Source organism: Durio zibethinus, chromosome 21 (assembly GCF_047325235.1).
Source record: "Durio zibethinus cultivar Kanyao isolate XHJ-2024 chromosome 21, ASM4732523v1, whole genome shotgun sequence".
NCBI lineage: Eukaryota > Viridiplantae > Streptophyta > Magnoliopsida > Malvales > Malvaceae > Durio > Durio zibethinus.
Genome location: NC_143182.1, coordinates 12,446,500 through 12,469,324, shown reverse-complemented (window position 1 = coordinate 12,469,324; position 22,825 = coordinate 12,446,500). Strand labels below are relative to the sequence as shown.

Below are 22,825 nucleotides of genomic sequence, written 5' to 3'. Positions count from 1 at the left end.
GCCCAAAAAGAAGCCCAAGGGAAAAGAAGCCTAAACTAGAAAATTAAGAAAAAAAAAAGGCAAGGAACAACAAAAGCCCAAACAAAATATATATATATATGTATATATCACGTGAATGAAGCATGAAAAGAGGCATGTAAAGAAACATTCAGTTAAATAGGGGCTGATAGTATGTTACAGTAGACAAAAATGAGTGGTCTAGCAATGGGCAAAAGGTAATGAAGCTGGTGATAGAGTAAGAATGAAAACAATAAGAAAACTTAAATAGTAAGAACCAGGGCGATATAAAAGAGGGGTTGGGTTATTGAAAAAGTGAAGAGGAAATGAAGGGGTTTTTGGAAAATGTGGAGGTGTTAGTTTTCTGGAAAAATGAAGGAAAGAAAAAAATGAAGTAAAAAAATTAAAAAGGGTGAAAAATAACTATGAAAGAGGTTGAGAATGAGGACACAAAAATAGAAAAAATGTGAAAGCTTTGTCAAAAAAAAAAAAGGCATCTTCAAACCTAAAAAAGGTTGGTACGTAGAAGCTTAAGGCATCATCATCCTTACGTTTATGATTCCTTTTTTGTGTGATTTGTTGACAGAAACCCAAAGCTTGGGTTTTTTTTTTTTTATGTTTTATGGTTCCGTCTTTTGTATAGTCGATGGAAGTTAAAACTACATCCCTTTGTGCTTACCTTTTCTTTGTTTTTACATATGGTTTGTTATGTTCATGAGTTATAATACTTGCAACATGGGATGTGGTTGTTACATTTGTTTATAAAAGCTAAAGTTCTCAAACATGGCATGGCTACTAGGCTTGCTCTTGGAAGGTTTTGAATTATTATTATTATTGTCGTAACGTCTAGATCCGGGGATCTATCGCTAGACATTGACTTTTAGGGAGTCGCCACCAATCTTTTTTTTATCTAGGTGCGATTGGCCACCTATGGAATCTGTCCTTTTAGGGAACACCTAAGTTTAAGGGTCCCTAAAAGAATAGGTTCGGGTCTACAAACCAGAACATGGTTCGGGAGTTCGGTTACGTGTGAGGAAGGTTATAGCACCCTCACAACGCCCATCAAAAGATGGTACCAGCTGAAATCTGTGTTATCCAAAAGCCTTAAAATTTTACTAAGTAGTTAATTATTGAAAATTATTCTCAATTGACTCTAATACTTTTAGCAGAAAATTAAGAAAATTCCCTCACCTCAGGAGTATGCAAGAAAAACTACTGTTTCACTTACAGAAGCTCCGTCGTCGGATTAGTTAAAGAAAAAAAAACAAAATCAAAATTAAGATAGAAAGGAAGGAAAGAATGATTTTTTTTAGGGAAAATTGATACTTTCAACTTTTCCCCAAAAATATTTTTTGAAAATTTCGATTTTCAAGGAAAATTGATACTTTCAACTTTTCCCCAAAAATATTTTTTTTGAAATTTTGATTTTCAAGGAAAATTGATACTTTCAACTTTTCCCTAAAAATATTTTTTGGAAATTTATTCTTAAGGAAAATTGATACTTTCAACTTTTCCCTAAAAATATTTTTTTTGGAATTTTTTATTTTTATTTAAAGAAAATAAAATAATAAAAAAATAATAAAAATAAATAAAAAGAATATTACATAAACCTAATCTAATAAATAAAAAATAAAATAAACAATTAAACAAAGAAAAAAAAATTTCAAAGAAAGAAAGAAAAAAAAAAAAAAACCTGGAGCGGCTCGGCTCGGCTCGGCTCGGCTCAAGGAAGAGAAAACGGCTCGGGGGAGCGGCTTGTCGGCTTGGCTCGGCTCGGCTCGGCTCGGAGGGGGCTGGCACGCGCGGATCAGAAAGCGGGTCGACGCCCGGGTCAGGTCGGGTTCGGCAAAACGCGCGGATCCTCTGGGTTACTTAAGGCCAAAACGACGTCGTTTTGAGAGGGTATAAAAGGAAATCCCCTTCGTTTTTTCGGCAGAACGCTCCTCCCCCTCTCTCTCTCTTCTTCCTTTTTCTCTCCCTTCTCTCTAGAAACTGAAGAACACGGTGCCGGAATCTGGAATTTTCACCGGATGTTGGCCGGAAGATCGCCGATTTCTGGGATTTTTCGTCGGAAACTGGACTGGTCGCCGGAAACCTCAATGTTCGTCGGAATTGTTGCCGAAAAATTCAAATTTCACCGGAATTTTCGCCGGATTCTGGAAATTTCCCAGAAATTTCCAGAAAAAATTTTCGCCAAAAAATCTCTAAAAATTTTTCTCACTCCCAGAACACTCCTAAACTTTTCCTAGCTTCCTATACGCCTCCTTTTCTCTCAAATCAGTAGCTTTGCTTACTGTTTTCTCTGTTTTTCTCTGTTCCATGGGGGTCTCTTTTATAGGGATTGATCAGGAGTTCCTGATCAATCCCAATTCCTCCTTAGACGGGAATTCAGTCTTTGAATCCAACTGGACTCTTCTGATTGAATTCCCCTCCAGAGTGGGATTCTTCAACTTTGAATCTTAGCCATCCAGAATTAAAATCAAAATAAATATAAAAAAAATACTAGATAATCAAAAGATATGATGGTATAAAAATAAAAAAATAATATCAGATAATTCAAAAAAAAATCAGATAAAATTAACAGATAATAAAAAAAACAAATAACATAAGATAAACCCAAAAATATATTACAAAAAAAAAAAAGATAATAAAAATAATAAATATATAACTATATACATACAATACATATAAATCTAATCTAAATAAAAATAAATACACAAAGATATACATAATAATAATAATAATGAAATACATAAAATACAAAAGAAGAAAAAGAGAAAAAAAAAAAAACCTGGATTGAAATGGGCCTTACCCATTTGGGCCAGGCCCAATTGATCTGGGCCGGACCCAATTGGGTGTCTACAGCTGCCCCTCTTTGCACATTTTCTGTGAAACAGAAATTGCGCAAAGACGTAGACACCCAATCAAGACTCAACTCAACATTTTTTGGTTTTTTTGTTTTTTTGTTTTTTTGTTTTTTGTTTTTTTGTTTTTTTTGTTTTTTTGTTTTTTTTTTACCAAAGCTCCTCTAAACAGAGGCACCACGACTTTTGGAAAGTAAATTGCTCCTCTAAATAGAGGTACCACAACTTTGAAAAAGTAAATTGCTCCTCTAAACAGAGGCAACGAACTTTGAAAAGTAAATTGCTCCTCTAAACAGAGGTACCACGACTTTGGAAAAGTAAATTGCTCCTCTAAACAGAGGCACCACGACTTTGAAAAGTAAATTGCTCCTCTAAACAGAGGCACCACGACTTTGGAAAAGTAAATTGCTCCTCTAAACAGAGGCACCACGACTTTGGAAAGTAAATTGCTCCTCTAAACAGAGGCAACGAACTTTGAAAAGTAAATTGCTCCTCTCAACAGAGGTATCACGACTTTGGAAAGTAAATTGCTCCTCTAAACAGAGGCACCACGACTTTGGAAAGTAAATTGCTCCTCTCAACAGAGGTACCACGACTTTGAAAAATAAATTGCTCCTCTCAACAGAGGTACCACGACTTTGGAAAAATAAATTGCTCCTCTAAACAGAGGCAACGAAACTTTGAAAAATAAATTGCTCCTCTAAACAGAGGCAATGAACTTTGAAAAAGTAAATTGCTCCTCTAAACAGAGGCAACGAACTTTGGAAAATAAATTGCTCCTCTAAACAGAGGCAACGAACTTTGAAAAGTAAATACTCCTAGACGATCATGTCCGAAGGAGTTGAAAGTTGTGTTTGAAGGGATTTCAGGAGATTATGCCCAAAGGTCTTATAAATCAACCCCGATACCAAGAGACATCCTATTTCAAGGATTAGGAACTTACCTGACAAGTTTCTTCTCAAACTTGCAAAGTCTTTTCATATCTGTCTTTTTCATGTGGGATGTTGGAACACCCCTGCTTCTTGAATTTGTACACTATACTTTCCTGAAAGTAGTGTATGCTATGCAATGTGCATGATTTTCAATGCATGCTATACAAATGTTGGCCAATTGATTCCTGTTCAATGTATGGTACTCAAGTTTCTCAAGCTCTTTTTTTTCTTTCTTGGGCGTCAAGCCCTTTGATTCCTTAAGGATCCAATTGCACTGCTCTTCTAGGATCGAACCAATGTAGCTCTCAATTTGTCTTTTCCACTCACATTCTTCTTTGTTCAGTTTCTCGATACTTTGGAATAAGCTTCATCAATCGATCATCACTTGACCATCATTCAATGAATTTCTCAGCACTAACAAATTTCAAAACAAGTTTCATCCACCATTACTGGGTCATTACTCATAGGTGTCTCAGCATTAACTTTTCCAAAACAGATTTTGTCTTCATCATTCAATCACAACTTGCAAGTCATATTGACCAATTCATCCTCGTATTCATCACTTGATTGTATCACTACCCCATTTCTTCACTTGATCACATCATATATCCTTCTAAATCATCTCCTCTAGGTTTCTACCATTTCTTCATTTTGTCTCCACCATCATCTTAGATTTCTTTTCAAATGAATGCAAGACTCTTTTAAGCACATATTCATTCATTCATTATCATTTCAAATCCTGACAAATACAATGCAATCAAGCATTTTCTCAATTCATTCTAAGGGTGTAATGATAAGAGAACACAAGGTGAATTATGGTAAAGATAAATAATGAAGATCTGTTTTAGTGCAAAACAAATGGGAAACGAAATAAATTGGATACATGTCATTGGGGTGAATGGTATGTCCAAATGATGAATATTCAGACAATTTTCAACATTAATCTAGGATTCTTTTTCAAAAACTCATTCCATTTACTGTTGAAGTCAACTTGAGCTTGACGAACTTTGCCCTAGTCTTTGAGGGTTCTTCAGATGTCTTTGATCTTTCATTCATGTGAGCCATTTGACCTGGATCTTTTTTTTTTTTTTTGGTACCAAAATCACCCTTTCAGGTTTTTAATTTGGTTTTCTTTTTTCATTTTTTCATTTTTTCATTTTCTCATTTTTTCCCTTTTTTTTTCTTTTTTTTTTCTTTTCTCATTTTTCATCCAGTGTTGATATCTTTCATGTAGCATGATTTCATTGCTTCATCATGAGCATATCTTTGCTCAACCTATGATCATTCAAGTTGGGTATTCACACTTGATCCAAATGGACTTTTCAAGGTTGTAACGTAGGTCAAGGTGAAGGGTCATAAAAAAATGGATAGAATAGGCTCAAAATATGTATTAAAAAGGTTCAAAACCAAAGGATCATTTGATACAACTTGGCATTTTGCCCCCACATCGTTTCACTACTTTTCTCTTTCCTCACACAAAGGATTCTCATTACTTTGCCCCAAGTCATGTATGGCATTTTTTTTTTTTTTGCTTTTCTTTCTCTTTCCATTTTTGAGACCTTTTGTGGTGTTTTTTTTTTCTTTTTTTTTTCAAAATTTACCCTCCAGTGTAAAGGGTGATCCTTGGTTGGGGTTCTTCCAAAAAAAAAAAAAATGATAAGCTCAAAGGGGTAACAATAAATGGTTTTTCAAATGGTAAAAGAAAGATGGCCATTTTTCATCTCAATTGTGAATACCTTTCTTGAACATCATCTATTGAACAAAGCTCATGAACTTGTATAAAAGATTGCACACCTTCAAGATATATCTCTTTCATCTCTGGTAATGGCTTACCCTCTTTATTTTCGCTCAAATCATCTCCTCTGTGAATGAGTTCTCAAAATTAAATTCCAGAATTATTGTTACCATTGTCTAAATATTCATCATCTGAAATTTGAAAATGGGAATGTAAAGTCATGAAAGGTTGAGTGAAAGAGAAAATGTAATGAAATGCATTGACTTGCCTTTATTAAAATGATAACAAGTGAAGTTATATTGCAAAAAAATCTAACATTGTTTGAAAAAAAATCCCAAAATGACAGAAGAAACCTTCAACCAACCTTATCTCCATTGACATCTTGCCCCTCAATTCATTGTGAATCTCCGGATCCTTTCTGTTCTTGACTTTCGTTCAGAGCACTAACATTAGATGCCGTTGCTTTTCCCTGATCAAAACTTACCATTCCATCATTGATCAACCGTTGCACCTTATACTTTAAAGCAGTACAATTTTCAGTAGAATGGCCAGTAATTCCATAATGGTAGTCACAACGGGCTGTAGGATCATACCACTTTGGATAGGGTGGTTTAAGTGGTTCTACATGGCTGGGGGCAATCAAGTGGCTATTATAGAGTTCTCGATATAACTCTGTATAAGTCATAGGGATTGGATCAAATACAGGTTTTTCTCGAGCAGTCCGTTGTTCTCGTGAGCCACTTGCTGGGTTAGTAGGGTGAATTTGGGTTCTTACAGGAGCTTGAATGTTAAGGCGGTAAGTGGATGAATAAGATGGTTGTGGGGCTAGCTGGTAGGGGTAGGATGAGGATTATTCATAACAGGATAGTATGGAGAGTAACCTTGGGATGGATAGGGTTGATAACCCCTGAATTGTTGTCTATCAAAGCTCACAGCTTGAGCTTCAGCTTCTTTCTTTTCTGATGTCTTCTTGGTTTCTCCTCCTCTCAACTTGCCATTTTTTATGGCACTTTCAATAATTTCTCCAGAGATTATCATGTCAGCAAAATTCTTTGTTGCATTCCCTATCATCTTTTCATAATAGGGAGGCTTTAAAGTGCTAACAAACAGCACTGTGGTCTCTTTCTCTGTAAGTGGAGGTTGTACCTGTGAAGCTATATCCCTCCATCTCTGGGCGTATTCTTTAAAAGACTCATTTGACTTTTTCTCCAGATTTTGCAAAGATAAACGATCAGGGGCCAAATCGATGATGTGTCGATATTGGCTGATGAAGTCATGAGCCATATCGCTCCAGGAGCGAATGTGGGTTCTATCCAATTGAACATACCACCTGGCAGCAGAACCAGTAAGACTATCCTGGAAGACATGCATCAAGAGTTTTTCATCATGTGCATGAGCTGCCATCTTTCTGTAATACATGGTGATGTGGGTTTTAGGGTACTTTGTACCGTCATATTTTTCAAATTTCGGTACTTTGAATTTATAGGGGATAACCACATCAGGAACTAGGCAGAGCCCAGCAGCATCAACTGACCCATAAAAGCTAAATCCTTCTACAGCCCGTAGCCTCTGCTCTAGCATGCTAATCTTGGAACTTTCCTCAGCTTCCACCCTTACCTTTTCCTTGTCCTTCTCTTTTACATCATCTAGATCAAGAATTGGTTCTGCTGCCTTTTCGGTGAAGACAGGATTTATATAGCTATTATACTACCCTGGGTTAAAAGCTGATGGCATTCCAGAGCATGTTGGATATGCAAAATGTTGTGGTGGGACCTCTTGGGCAGACTGGGCTTGAGGTGGGTCAAAACCTGGAGGGTACAATGGGTCAGCCACTTCTTGCTGGCTTGTACTTCCTTCAACTCATTTTCCTTTATTCATATTATTGAGAGCCTCCAGAATTTTGCTAAGTTCATTTTCAATCTTCTCCTGAGCTTTTTCTAGCTTTTCAAATCTATGAGAACTTTCTTCTTCCATTTGCCTTGCTCTGGATCTTGTGTTGTATGGATGAGCAGGGTTTTCGCTAGATGGAGCTATCCTCGGACCTTGAGTACCATACTTATGATTAGAAATATTATGCTGTGCCTTATGTATGATGCTTTGACACACAAATGAAATGTACATTTTTTGAATGAAATCTAGTATGAAATGAATGCAAATGACTGTGTTGAAACATGATCATGAAAAGAATACAGATGCATACAATCAGACAAACAACATAGTTAGTTCCGTGGATGAAACGTAAGTGATGTTGATGCATAATGTCACATATGATAAAAATAATACACAAAGTTAAACAATCAAAATGATTAGATAAATACCTTTTTTTGTGTCCTAATTTTAGGGTATATCTATCATTGGGTAGAAAGAGCTCTATCCTAGGTGTAAGCACTCCTAAAGTTCACTATATGTGGTTTAAGGTCAAAGTCTAAAGGTTCCCAAATTGCTCCTTACATCCTTGTCCATCACAGACTAGTAAGGCACCCTAATCCTCACCCATTACAGGCTACAAGCGAAAAAAGTTCAATTTGAGTGAGAGTATTTCGCTAGCCACTGCGGAGGCATTAGATCTCACGAAAGCAATAGGTACTTTACTCCCTCCTAGAGGGACGGAGCTCGGGTATAGAGCTCATGTTATGCACATGCATATGAATGACATAATTAACAAGGTAACTAAAACATGAATGAATAACAACACATATATACAACAAGGTTCAATTTCATTTGGCTTTTGGATAACACAAATTATTTGCTGGCCTGACTCTCAACGTCCCCAGTGGAGTCGCCAAGCTGTCGTAACGTCTAGATCCGGGGATCTATTGCTAGACATTGACTTTTAGGGAGTCGCCACCAATCTTTTTTTTATCTAGGTGCGATTGGCCACCTATGGAATCTGTCCTTTTAGGGAACACCTAAGTTTAAGGGTCCCTAAAAGAATAGGTTCGGGTCTACAAACCAGAACATGGTTCGGGAGTTCGGTTACGTGTGAGGAAGGTTATAGCACCCTCACAACGCCCATCAAAAGATGGTACCAGCTGAAATCTGTGTTATCCAAAAGCCTTAAAATTTTACTAAGTAGTTAATTATTGAAAATTATTCTCAATTGACTCTAATACTTTTAGCAGAAAATTAAGAAAATTCCCTCACCTCAGGAGTATGCAAGAAAAACTACTGTTTCACTTACAGAGGCTCCGTCGTCGGATTAGTTAAAGAAAAAAAAACAAAATCAAAATTAAGATAGAAAGGAAGGAAAGAATGATTTTTTTTAGGGAAAATTGATACTTTCAACTTTTCCCCAAAAATATTTTTTGAAAATTTCGATTTTCAAGGAAAATTGATACTTTCAACTTTTCCCCAAAAATATTTTTTTTGAAATTTTGATTTTCAAGGAAAATTGATACTTTCAACTTTTCCCCAAAAATACTTTTTTTTTGGAAATTTATTTTTCTTTTAAGGAAAATTGATACTTTCAACTTTTCCCTAAAAATATTTTTTTTGGAATTTTTTATTTTTATTTAAAGAAAATAAAATAATAAAAAAATAATAAAAATAAATAAAAAGAATATTACATAAACCTAATCTAATAAATAAAAAATAAAATAAACAATTAAACAAAGAAAAAAAAATTTCAAAGAAAGAAAAAAAAAAAAAAAAAAAAAAAAAAACCTGGAGCGGCTCGGATCGCGGCTCGGCTCGGCTCGGCTCAAGGAAGAGAAAACGGCTCGGGGGAGCGGCTTGTCGGCTTGGCTCGGCTCGGCTCGGCTCGGAGGAGGCTGGCACGCACGGGTCAGAAAGCGGGTCGACGCCTGGGTCGGGTCGGGTTCGACAAAACGAGCGGATCCTCTGGGTTACTTAAGGCCAAAACGACGTCGTTTTGGGAGGGTATAAAAGGAAATCCCCTTCGTTTTTTCGGCAAAAAGCTCCTCCCCCTCTCTCTCTCTTCTTCCTTTTTCTCTCCCTTCTCTCTAGAAACTGAAGAACACGGTGCCGGATTCTGGAAATTTTCGTCGAAATTTGGAAATTTCGCCGGATGTTGGCCGGAAGATCGCCGATTTCTGGGATTTTTCGTCGGAAATTGGACTGGTCGCCGGAAACCTCAATGTTCGCCGGAATTGTTGCCGAAAAATTCAAATTTCGCTGGAATTTTCGCCGGATTCGTGAAATTTCCCAGAAATTTCCAGAAAAAATTTTCGCCAAAAAATCTCTAAAAATTTTTCTCACTCCCAGAACACTCCTAAACTTTTCCTAGCTTCCTATACGCCTCCTTTTCTCTCAAATCAGTAGCTTTGCTTACTGTTTTCTCTTTTTTTCTCTGTTCCAGGGGGGTCCCTTTTATAGGGATTGATCAGGAGTTCCTGATCAATCCCAATTCCTCCTTGGACGGGAATTCAGTCTTTGAATCCAACTGGACTCTTCTGATTGAATTCCCCTCCAGAGTGAGATTCTTCAACTTTGAATCTTAGCCATCCAGAATTAAAATCAAAATAAATATAAAAAAAATACTAGATAATCAAAAGATATGATAGTATAAAAATAAAAAAATAATATCAGATAATTCAGAAAAAAATCAGATAAAATTAACAGATAATAAAAAAAACAAATAACATAAGATAAACCCAAAAATATATTACAAAAAAAAAAGATAATAAAAATAATAAATATATAACTATATACATACAATACATATAAATCTAATCTAAATAAAAATAAATACACAAAGATATACATAATAATAATAATAATGAAATACATAAAATACAAAAGAAGAAAAAGAGAAAAAAAAAAAAAAAAAAACCTGGATTGAAATGGGCCTTACCCATTTGGGCCAGGCCCAATTGATCTGGGCCGGACCCAATTGGGTGTCTACAATTATTACTCATGCTTGTGGTTGTTGATACATGCTTTTTCATTGTGTGCACAAGTTATATTTCTTATCCATTGTGTTTTTTGAGTTCTACTATGAAAAAACTACAAACCATAGAGCTTAGAAATTAAAAAAATGAAAAATAAAAGGGAAAGCTTAAAACTTTTACATTTCTTTTGCTTACTGGTATTTTGTGGAAAAAGGAAGTTCAAATTTTCAAATTGTCATGGTCTCAATTTTTTTTCCTCGTTGAAGTAGTGAAAAAAAAAAGTTTTTTTAGAAAGCTAAGGTTGAAGTAATGACCACCAGTCATGTTTCTTGCTACCTGAAAATATTAAAATTTTCATGTTTTGTTTTTTTTTGCCCAATGGTTTTTAATGGAAAGAGAAAGCATAAAGTTTTAAATCTGTCATAGCTCTCGATTTTCTTTTCCTACGTAAATTACATATACTGGAATATTGAATTTCATTACTTTTGTTTTGTTTGTTAACTTTAACACTAAAAAATGTGTATGATTGATCGTAGGGTGCGCAAGCTATGAATCTTACATATTTAATGATCATCTACATAGTAGCCTTTTAGGGTGGGGAGAAAGTTCAAAATTAAGCCATCATTTCAAGACTCATAACTTATGTCTCATATCCTAGGCTTTATAGGTTAATAGATTATATAATGCATTTGTCTTTTATATTATTTATGTCCATTTCTTTCATTTTTTTTCAATTCAAGTTATAAAAAAAAAAAAAAAAGGCCCTATTGTGAATACCCAATAAAGTTTTCATGCCTATTTCATTTGGTTACTTGTTCATTGGAAGAAGTTGGTACTTTTAATGCCTATCTTTCTTGGAATACTAGTTGTATAAAAATTTTAAAATAGGCAATTGTTCCTACAAGATCCCACCATCCATTTGTTTTGGCTTTAGGTGTAATATAGGTTGTTAATAGATAATAGACTTGATATGGGTTATGGGTTATTACATTTATCTTTCATGTATATCCTATGCACATTTGTTTTATATTATTTAAGTTTGACTAAAATCTAAATCTCATGCATTATAATCCTTTGATGTTTAAATTTTTATACTTAATTTGACTTCGTGTAATTTAATCTTTCATCACATAAATTATTATTATTATTATTATTATTATTATTATTATTATTATTATTATTATTATTATACAATTTAGTTTATTTGCACTCTAGTTTCATGTAAAAAAAAAAAGAAAGAATGATAATAATAATAATAATAATAATAATAATAGAAATCTCCGAAGATGAGATTTTAAGAAAATTCGAATAGTAATTCTTTAAAATTTCTAGGTGATAATATTTTTTAAAAAATTATTACTAATGTAATGGAGTATTTAGAAAAGTATTCAATACAAAATATTTCATTCATTTATTTTCTTAAAATTATATTAGATAATGATAAAATAACATATACAATTACTCTTTTAGTAATGAAATTAGTATATAGTGATATATGAATATTATGATTAACTATTTGTATCTTTAAAAAAAATTTAATTAAAAAATATAATAATAATCAATAAAATAATAATTAAAATTAGAATTAGAATAAAAATTAAATAAGAAAAGAAAAAAATAAATGAAATCTCCAAGGATGGGATTATAAGAAAGTCCGAGTAAAGAGTCCTAAAAAATCCATAAGTGAGAAAATATTTCTTAAAATACCATCAAAATAATGGGATATCTAGAAAGTTTTTCCATAAAAAGATTTTATTTACTTTGTTCCCTTAAATTTTTTTTTTAATAATAATGGTTGTTGAATAATTAGATGATTAAGACAAAATTAAAATGAGTAATATAATATATGGAAGATAAGTAACATGTTTTTTAAAGTGTATTTAATAATTTTTAAATATATATATATATAGCAAATCAATTTTCTGTATGTATATTGTACTTTATCATTGGCATTACATAATCTTGAAAGTAATGAGAGCTTCTGATGATGAGACTTTAGGAAGTTCGAGTAGTGATTCTCGAGAATTCTCTAGGTGAAAGTTTTTCTAACAAATATTGTCAAAAAATTAGAATATTTAGAATAATTCTTAATATGAAAATTTTTGCTTACTTTTTCACTTTTAAAAATGAACATTTAAATAATGCAATAGCATCACAAATTAATTCTTGTACATCATATTTCACATATAATAATTATAAAAGTAAATGAAATCTTTGATGATAGGATTTTAGAAAATCCGAGTAACGATTCTCGAGAATTTTTTAAGTGAAAAAACTTTTAAAATTTACCGAAGTATTAGAATATTTAGAAATTTTTTTCAATATTAGGATTTTTTTTAATTTGAATAATTTTCTTAAGAAAGGATAAAATATATATTATTTATAAGAGTATATATTTTTTAAGAAATAAATTTATAAATAATTATTGCATAACTTTTAAATATCAATCATGATTAAAAAAAAGTAGAATAAACGAAAATTCCCTGAGGATAGATTTTAAAGAAATCCGAGTAGTGATTTTTTATAAATCTTTAAGTAAAAAAATTTATCTAAAATACCGTTAATATATTGAAACATTTAGAATAATTCTAAATATCGATCTTTTGTTTTAGTATTTTAAAAAAATGAATGAATTTTTAGAAAATATTATTTGGTTTTTTTTTTGTATTTTATAATGTGTATCAAATATAAATGTTGACGATAAATATGAGTTGACGAGGATAAGATTTTTAAGAAATTTGAGTAATGATTCTTATGAATTCCTTATGTGAGAAAGTCTCTCTTAATATTGTTAGAATATTAGAATATTTTTAAAGATTTTTCAATATGAATGGTTCTTATTTATTTATCAAGCAAACAATTAAAAGTAAAAATATATTTTTTTACAACGAAGAAAATGAAGAAAATTAAATTTTAAATACCAAAACTAAGACTATTTTAGTTAAAATTAAAGGAAAACACATAATTAATTGGTACCATTTTAAACAAGTGTTGTGGGAGTGTTAATCCTTCTTCATGCGTAATCAACTCCTGAATACAAACTATTTTCGCAGATTTAAAAAATTATCTTTTTGATAAAGTTTTAATTAATTTTAAAATTTTATTAAAATGATAAATTTTAATAGGTGATCAATCACGTCTTGACAAAAAAAATAGTGGCAATTCCTTTTTATTTTTAAATTCCCTTCAAAATCGTTACAACAACTTTAAATTCAATAAATTATCCCCAATTTTGAAAAAAAAAGTATAAAGGTTAAGGCATAGAAAATGTTCTCTAATGTTTTCAAGTGTATATAACTATCGATTAAAAAAAAAAACATATAATTGTCAAGTGGATCTCTCATCATGGTTTGACTATGTTTTACACTGATTATCATCCTATAGCAATGCTCATCGCTTTATTCGAATTTGAGACCGGCTGAAGGATTGGAAGGTTATACCAAGTAAGAGTTTGACAACACAACATAGATTTATCTGGGTTTGGGACTGGCTACAAGGATTGCAAGGTTATACCAAGTAAGAGTTTGATAACACAACATAGATTACTAGTTTTAGATATTTTTAACCTTTGGGTGTTAAAGAGGATACATTAGAGTCATGAATCACATATTAAATGGTGGAACTTGAAAGGAGATAAAATGTTAACTTTTAGGGATAGACTGGTAAAAGAGGTTAATTAAAAACCTAATGAGGATGTAGAAATAATGTGGGAAAATTTTCCACTATAATTCAAATAGTTGCTAAAAAGATACTTGGCGAATCTAAGGGTCATGCACCATTAGGAAAGGAATCTTGGTGGTGAAATGAGGATGTGAAAATGATAATTAAAGCTAAGTAGAAGTGTAATAAGAATTTAAAGAGCAATCGACACGAGGTGAGTTATTTGAAGTATAAGATAATAAAATAAAAAAGCCAAACAGGTTATTCTAGATTCAAAGACTAGGATCCATGAGAAATTATATAGAAAACTAGAGATAAGAGATGGAGAAAAAGAGTTCAGAATTGCTAAGATAAGGGATAAGAAGATTATGGATCTTACTAGCGTAAGATGCATTAAAGACAATAACAAAAGAGTTTTAGTGAAGGATGAGAAAATTAAAAAGTGATGGAGAGATTATTTTGATAATTTCTTTGATGACAATTTCGAGTATGATATAGGTGAGCTTAACATACATTTAAAGGATATAAATCATATGTTTAAACGTAATATTAAAAGGTATAAGGTTAAAGAGGCTTTGAAAGATGAAGTAAAGAAAGCTGTAGGACCAAATGAAATCCTGATTGAGGTTTGGAAATACTTGGGTGAAATAGGGATAGAATGATTGACAGATCTTTTCAACAAAATTTAGAACACTAAAAAAATGCCAGAAAAATGAAAAAAAAAAGTACTCTAATATCATTAGACAAGAATAAAGGTGATACACAACATTGTTTGAACTATCGAGGAATAAAGCTTGTGAGTCATAGTATGAAAATTTTAAGAGAGAGTAACTGAATGTAGATTGCGACATGAGGTCACTATTTTCGAAAACCAATTTGGGCTTATTCCAAGATATTTCACAATAGAGGCAATTAACCTATTAAGGCTTTTATTTGAGAGTTTTCAGAAGAAAAATATATATATATACATATCGTATTCATCGATTTGGAGAAAGCATATGATAGAATTCCTTAAAAGGTGCTTTGGTGGGTATTAAAGAAGAAAATAGTTCTTTTAAAGTACATTAACATAATTAAAAATATGTATGAAGGAGTTGTAACTAATGTGAGAACATTTGGGGGCTTGAATGATAGCTTTCCTATTGCTTCATGATTGCAGCAAGGCTCAAGTTTAGCACTAAGTCCATTTTTTTTTTTTTTTGTATTAGTTATGGACGATCTCACTAGACATATCCAAGATAAGGTGTCGTGATGTATGTTATTTGTCAACGATATACTTTTAGTTACTGAAACTAGTAATGATCTTAATGCGAAATTAGAATTATGGAGGCATACGCTAGAGTCTTAAGGCTTTAAATTGAGTAAATCTAAAATTAAATATATGAAATATAAGTTTAGTAGTCATAGGGAAGCGAGTGCTAATGTGATTAAGTTGGATGGCGATGTAGTACCAAAGAGTAATCATTTTCAATATTTGGGATCAATTATTCAAAGTAATGTTGAGATAGAAAATGATGTAAATCGTAGAATTCAAGTAAGATAGATGAGGTGGTGAAATGTATCGAGTGTGTTGTGTGATCGCAACATACCTTTCAAGTTAAAGGTGAAGTTGTATAAAACAATTGCAAGACTTGAATTGTTATATTGGACTAAGTATTAGGCTGTTAAGAAATAACATAAAAAAATGAGCGTAACGGAAATGAAGATGCTTAGATAGATGTGTGGTAAAACTAGAAGACAAAATAAAAATGAAAAGATTTGAGAAAAATTAGGGGTAATACGATTGAGGAAAAGATGAGAGAGGATTGTTTGAGATAGTTTGGACATGTGAAACATAGGCCTATTTGTGCATCAATTAGGATAAATGAGCATATGGATTTGAGAGAGACCAAAGCTTCTAGAGGTAGACCACAAAAGATGCAAATGTAAGTAATAAGAGATAATATGAGAATTAAGAAAGTAGATAAAAATGTTGCTTTTAATATAAATGAATGGCGTAAGAAGATTCAAAACTATAATCTAATATGATTTTTTTTTTGCCCTTTCACACTGCCGGCCCCAAAGTTACGGGATATAAGCTTTAATTTGTTGTAGTTTGTTGTTGTTATATATAACTGTCAAATTGATATTGTATTTAATGGTACATTGAAAATAATTATGGGTGATATGAACTGTTTTTTGACAAGATAGTTTTTTGCGTTAACCATATGGCTTCTACTATATTTTAATTTGGTGGTTGTTGGGAATTACGGAAGGTTCATTTGGTGAGGGGAATAGCATTGCCAAAGCCAAACTATCACCATTGCGGGAGACCATGAATGTAAATGGCTTCGGGGTTCTAAAGGACAATTTCACCATGATCCAAGAGATATTTAGCAATGCATCAGGCCTTCGATTTCGCCACCCAGCATCCAGAAATGGTTTCATGAACACGTTCGCTGAAGTTTACGAAATGGCAACAACAGAACTAGAGAAGCGCACCCCAGAGGAAATCAAGCTTATGGAGGAGGGTATTGAAGATTTGGAGCTTGCAGGTCTTGAGATTTCACGGCTTAAAAACCTGGTGGTAAGAGTGCGGAAAGAGGTTGAAGAGAAGGACGAAATTAGAAGCTTGAAGGCCAAGACAAAGCTCCTAGAGGAAAGGTGAACCAAGCTCACAAAATATCACGAGTCCAAGAGACAAAGGGTAAGAATTTTTCTCCATGTGACGGTAGACCATTTGCCCTTAAAATTACCTCATAAACTTGATTTGTATGTTTTGTTACTTTCGTATCACACAGCTAATTGACTGATTCCATGCAAATATATATACATGTATATATATATATATATATATATGTGTGTATATATATATATACATGTATGTATGTATATGTATGTACACACACGGATATATGTATATGCATATGTATTATGTGTATTTATTTTGAGTTTGAAGATTGCTGTTATGTTGATTACTATTATGGGTCGTGTTTTTCCTCTGGCAAGTGATGGGTTATTCTCTTCTCAATGGCCACTGCATGTTTGATGTTATTTGGCCGCATCAAAGCTTCAAGTTCTGCTATATGGTTTTTCTACTGTTTTGGTTTTTGTTAGGTTTTAGCTTGTGTTATGTCCCGGGCATGGATGATCCTTCGTATTTTTCTCTCATCAATAATAATTCTTTTTGCTTTTTAAAAAAAAAAAAATGCCACTCAGTTGGCATGAAAGGGCATGAAACTCTTTTGTTGCAGGAATAAGTTTAAAAGTATCTTATTTTGGGAATAATTTGTTTTATTGGGGGAACGATGAATTCAAGCTTCCTTTTTCCAGTAAGGGAATATGTATATTGATCATCTGTCCTGGATGCATTAATAGTTATGTAATCTGTTGGCAGAATTTAAAATTTTAATTAACAGCTTTGATGACTAATCTTTGAATCAATTAATATGTTATGAAGTTAGATTTTGAAGATTATATATTGGAAAAAACTTATGCATTTAATATAGTAAATAGTAAGGTATAGGGTAATATTTTTTTCAATTAGGTAAATAGTAAGGTATTTTTCCAATTAAGTAGTAAGGTAAAGGGTAATATCTTTTTCAATTAGATAAGTAATAAGGTATAGTGTTTAAGAGTATATTAGAAATTAAAAAAGAAATTTAACAACTTGAAATAAAATAAAAATTAAAAAAAAAACCCTTGAATGCTTGGGAATAAATATTTTAATTTGGACTTATATAAAGAAAAACTTCTAATTTAAACGAACGTATTGAACATTGGAAAGAAGCTGCTTTTTTAATTTAAACTCGGTTAAATAAAAAGCTATAATTTAAATGCACATTTTGAACCAAGTTTGGTGGTTAAATTGTGCATAATTATCTCACTTTTATTTTAGTGTATCTATTAACAAAAATTACAAATTAAAATGTTTAACATTTTTGGTTGAGTCCAAAAGAAAAGCCTTCAGATTAGCCACAACTCTGGAACCAGCCTCTTCTCCCATGGTCCTCTGGTACAGCCTCATTAATCTTTCTTTCATTTCATCATCCTCTGTCACCTTTTCTAGAGCTTCTTCAACATCCTTTTGTTCTAATCCAAAAATTTTCACTCCAATTTTCCAAACCTCAACAATGTATTTACAATTGAGAAATTGATCTCCGGCAACCGGATAGCATAAGAGTCGTTTCTGACATTGTATGGCTTCCATGGTGGAATTCCATCCACAGTGTGTGAGATATAACCCAACGGCCTTGTGTTGCAGCACTTGCAACTGTGGCGCCCATGAAACCACTTTTCCTTGCTTTGAAACTCTCTCTAAGTACCCATTTGGTAAACCTTGTCGCCATACGTCAGCTAGAACCCAAATAAATGGTCTCCTTAAGGCCTCCAGTGTCAATGCCAGACTGTTCATTTTGGAGTCTCCAATGGGACTAACCCAACTCCCAAATGAAATATAAAGCACTGAGTTTGGCTTTTGCTTGTCCAACCAATCCAAGCAGCTAATATCTACTTCCCAAAAGCTAGGATTCTTCACCATCAATGAAGGTCTACTCAAAGGTGCAACTGGAAAAACAATTGGATTCTCATCTGGATCATCATCATCATCATCATCATCATCATCATCATCAATGAACTCCTGGGAAAAGGAGTTTACCAGGAGCCATTGAAGGGTTCTTGAACGTTCTAAGGTTCTGATCCAGAATTTGAATCTTGCTTTTCTTGAAGCTTGGGTTCCAATTAACCATGGAAGATCTTCGGTTGATAGCAAAGGCTGACTCGGTAGGGAGACTACAGTACCTTGACGTTGGGGACATCCTGCAAAATTATAAATAAATATTTATGGTTGATTAATTACTTTTCAATGCACTCATTATCATTATTTACATGTATAGTCTATAGATGTCACTAATATTTATGGTTGAGTAACCCTAAACATATAGGCAATGATGATAAATATATTAAAAATAATTCTATGAATTTAAAATTTAATTTAATTGATTTATACAATCACTTTTAAAAAATGATATCAATAAATTTGATATTCAAATATTAACATCTATAAGAATTCAAAGAAAAAAAAAATCTTAACACCTACAACTTTTTCCTTAATCTAGATTACAACTTTCTATGTATAAAAAATAATTCCATGATAAACACATTAAAAATAATAAACAAAAAAATCATAGAGAGTATCCCAACTTAGAAAATTAATTCTCATGTGTCACTAATAATTCATACAATAAATAAATCAAAATATTTTAATGATATGCATAGTAGATAAGGAAAAAGATCTTTTTAGGAACTTTGCATTAATTTATATAATGATTAATAATATATATTCAGCTAAATTTATGATTGAAATTTAATGATTTTAAATTGAATATAAAAGTAATTAAAAATTTTAAAATAATTTATACAAATATCAACTGTGGATTTAGATTAATGTACATTATTGGTTATTAGATAAATTAGTGGAAACTTCCACTACTTTTTAAGTAACGGAGAGATCCTTTCTCTATAGGAAAAAAGATCTTCTCCTAGTGGAAGTTTGCACTAATTTATTTAATGGTTAATAATGCATATTCAACTAAAATTATTGTTGAAATTTAATGATTTTAAATTAAATATAAAAATAAATAAAAATTAATTTAAAAAGTAAAAATAATTTAAACAAATATCAACTATAAATTTAGATTAGTGTACATTATTGGTCATTAGATAAATTAGTAAAAACTTTCATTATTTTTTAAGTAATGGAGATAATCCTTTTTCGATAGGAAAAAAATCTTCTCCATTACTTAAAAAGTAATAAAAGTTTACACTAATTTATTTAATGGTTAATAATGCATATTCAACTAAATTTATGATTGAAATTTAATAATTTTAAATTAAATATAAAAATTAATTAAAAAATAAAAATAATTTAAACAAATATCAACTATGAATTGTACATTATTGATCATTAAATAAATTAGTGAAAAATTTCACTGAGGATTCTTTCTCTGGTAGATTACTTTTTAGATATTGTATTTGGGTCAACGGCATTTATTTCTTTGTTGTTTTTTTTTTCTTTTTTAATTTGATGATCATAGAAATTTATTATTTCCAGTATAGCCGTTGGAACATGTAAAATTGATTCCGGCAATTTTCGCGGCACCGAAAAACGTTTCCCATGTGCAATAAGCCAATGGTATCAGGAGCTAACCGCCGGCCAATCGTATTTGGTCGGTCGCCATCAACTAATCATATGTTCAACCACTATACTTGTTAAACGTTTTTTTTTTTTTTTTTTCGTTTGAGTTGGATAATAATAATAATAATAATTGCTGTTGTTGTTATTACAAAATTACTCTCATTTAAAACCAATAACACCAAAGCATTATAAAAAAAAATTCATATATGTTTTTAGGTAAATGAATGGATTTTATAATAAATTTAAAAGTAGATAAATTTATATAAAAAACTTTCTATTTAATTTAATTACAAATAATTCGTAAGTTAAACAATTAATTTATTTGTAAGTTTAAGAAAGACGTTTTATCAATTCAAATTTAAGACTTTATTTTTAAATTTTTTTATAAATAAAAAAATTTTTTATTTACCAAAAAAAAAAAAAGGAAGACTTGCTATATGGGTACATAACACAACTATTCCAACATAACAAAATAAAATTGAAATTATATTTGGAAGATGTTCTCACTAAACCCCAAGCGGAGGGCAAATCTTTATTGATGGGATCACAAGAGAATTTTTAAATAATCTTGAAAATGGTGGATAGAAATGAGATTTTTTTTTTTGTGGAAAAAATCTAATAGATCTTTCATTTAAAAAAAAAAATCTAATAGATCTCTATAAGTAAAAATTTTTAATTTATGAGTAAAATTTCGGTAAATGTTCCTAATTTGAAAAGTTTGTTAAACCTTCCTATAATTCAATTAAGCCATGCGTAAAAATTAGTTTTTTTATTTATTATTTTTTAAAAAACAACATTAAGAGTTAAAGAAAATCAAAGGTATAGTGTTTTTTTTTTTTAAATTAAATCAAATGTATAGTTAAATACTTTTATGCGTGACAAATTTTATTACATATTCTGAAAAATTCCATGCATGTTAGGAATTCCACTTAAGATTTATACTCATGTTATATATCATAGAAAAAAAAATCCTAATGTAATTTTATATTTCCTACTATAATAAAATCTTGCTTCTTTTTCTTTGCATCTATTATAAAAATTTATATAGCCGTTAAAGATTTTAGGCTCTTATTATTCATTTTGTCTTATCTCAAACAATATAAAACTTTATTTATATATAATATAAAAAAAACTTTTTTTATATAAAATCAAATAATATTTACAAGGTAACAAGCATGTTTACTTGAATATAGACTTAATTTGATTAATTTATGCAGTTGAATTTACATTCAATAAATTTAAAATTTAAATCTTAATATTTATAATCTTTTTTTTATCTCAAATGACGATTTAAATTCTATAAAAAATGTTGATGATATTTTACCTAATGAATGGCATTACTTTTGATTAAAAAAAAAACAAAGCATGGAATATTAAACGTTATATACAATATAATTCCTCTTTTAAGAATAAGCCATACAATTCTTAATATATAGTTGACCCAAAATGTTATTTAATAATACTTTAAAATGTTATATCGAAAAGGAAAACAAATATATCTATATGTAGTATGTATAAAAAATTTGTGTTGTTGACAAATTTACCTGTTTCAGAAATCAGGTCGGAGTGGACCATGTCCGGTATGGCAGTGATCAACCGGTAAGTGGCTTCCATAGCTGGCCAGAACCCAGCAACAGGGATCGGACATCGGTTGGCAACTTCAATGGCCCATGAAGCTAATAAATCAATAACCATACAAACCACTCTCCCATTTTCTTCTTCTTCTTTTTCTTCTTCATCAATTTTACGAATGAGACTCTCCAAATGCATTGGCATGATATTCTCCATGGCTTTCTCTATGGCGAAGAAATCATGAGGACCCTCTTCGTCTAAGCCATCTGGTATTGACATGAACCTTACTTCATGGTTGGGGTCCATGTTTGCTACGAACCGATGATGAATGAACTCTGGGGTTACAATGATGGGTTCGAACCCATGGCTAACGAAAGCTAACCCTAGATTAAGCATGGGAGTCACATGGCCTTGTGCTGGAAATGGGACCAGTATGATTTTAGGGTTCTTCAGAGTACTCTTAGCCCCCATTTTTTTTGTTTTTTGGCCTTTTGAGATTGTTTTTGTGCGTTCATGTTGTAAGAAAAGACCTTTTTATAAGGGAAGATGAAGCTCAAAACTATAGCTATAGAGTCAACTAAAAGCACGTGATGAAGATATGTCCCTTTGTCCTTATGGGCTAAATTCCATGGCTATTCCTTTTTCCAACACATGTTTAAAATGGGAACAAAGATTAATACATCAATATATCAATATAGCTATACATATATTGATCAAAAAATGAGTTGTCTTTGGGTATTTTTGGATGAGTAATGAGGGAGATTACGGTCGGATTGTAAATATCTTTTCATTGATTGAACTACTTGTATAAGGTTCAGTCGTTTCCGACACCCACAATGCAATAGAAGGCATCCAAAATGGGACCATAGCCATAAAAAAAAAAAAAAAAAAAAAAAAAAAAAAAAAAAAAAACCATTTCAATGCGTTGGCAAACTTTTTCTCCATTTTTATTGTTTTTTTTTTCCTTTTCTTTTTCGGTTTCTAAGTTGCATGGCAACAATCTCTCAAGTCTAAGGTAATGGGTCTTTTTTTAAACCAGT

General features: G+C 31.5%; 2 protein-coding genes across 3 annotated transcripts in view; one reads left to right on the top strand and one right to left on the bottom strand.

Moving 5' to 3' along the window:
- The window catches only part of LOC111305657 (uncharacterized), a 41,736-nt gene extending 24,761 nt beyond the window's left edge, over positions 1 to 16,975 (top strand). For both annotated transcript variants that reach the window (XM_089750352.1, XM_022903373.2), the window contains exon 7: positions 16,294 to 16,975. In XM_089750352.1, coding sequence (XP_089606478.1) covers positions 16,294 to 16,685 — 392 coding nt within the window. In that variant the 3' untranslated portion in view covers positions 16,686 to 16,975. The remainder of the gene's footprint in view (positions 1 to 16,293) is intronic.
- An 859-nt stretch (positions 16,976 to 17,834) lies between these two features.
- Positions 17,835 to 22,321, bottom strand: LOC111306523 (UDP-glycosyltransferase 82A1-like). The gene is made up of 2 exons (XM_022904354.2): positions 21,758 to 22,321; positions 17,835 to 18,835 (listed from the first exon to the last, which is right to left on the bottom strand). Exons 1-2 carry the CDS (start codon positions 22,254 to 22,256, stop codon positions 17,934 to 17,936), a joined length of 1,401 nt encoding a protein of 466 aa, XP_022760089.2. The 5' UTR covers positions 22,257 to 22,321; the 3' UTR covers positions 17,835 to 17,933.
- Positions 22,322 to 22,825: the final 504 nt, after the last annotated feature.

Excerpts from the sequence above, each read along its gene's own strand:
- LOC111306523 (XM_022904354.2), bottom strand. The coding sequence starts at position 22,256 with ATGGGGGCTAAGAGTACTCTGAAGAACCCTAAAATCATACTGGTCCCA. Across the intron at positions 18,836-21,757 it reads CGACCTGATTTCTGAAACAG|GATGTCCCCAACGTCAAGGT; the intron begins GTAAATTTGTCA and ends ATAATTTTGCAG.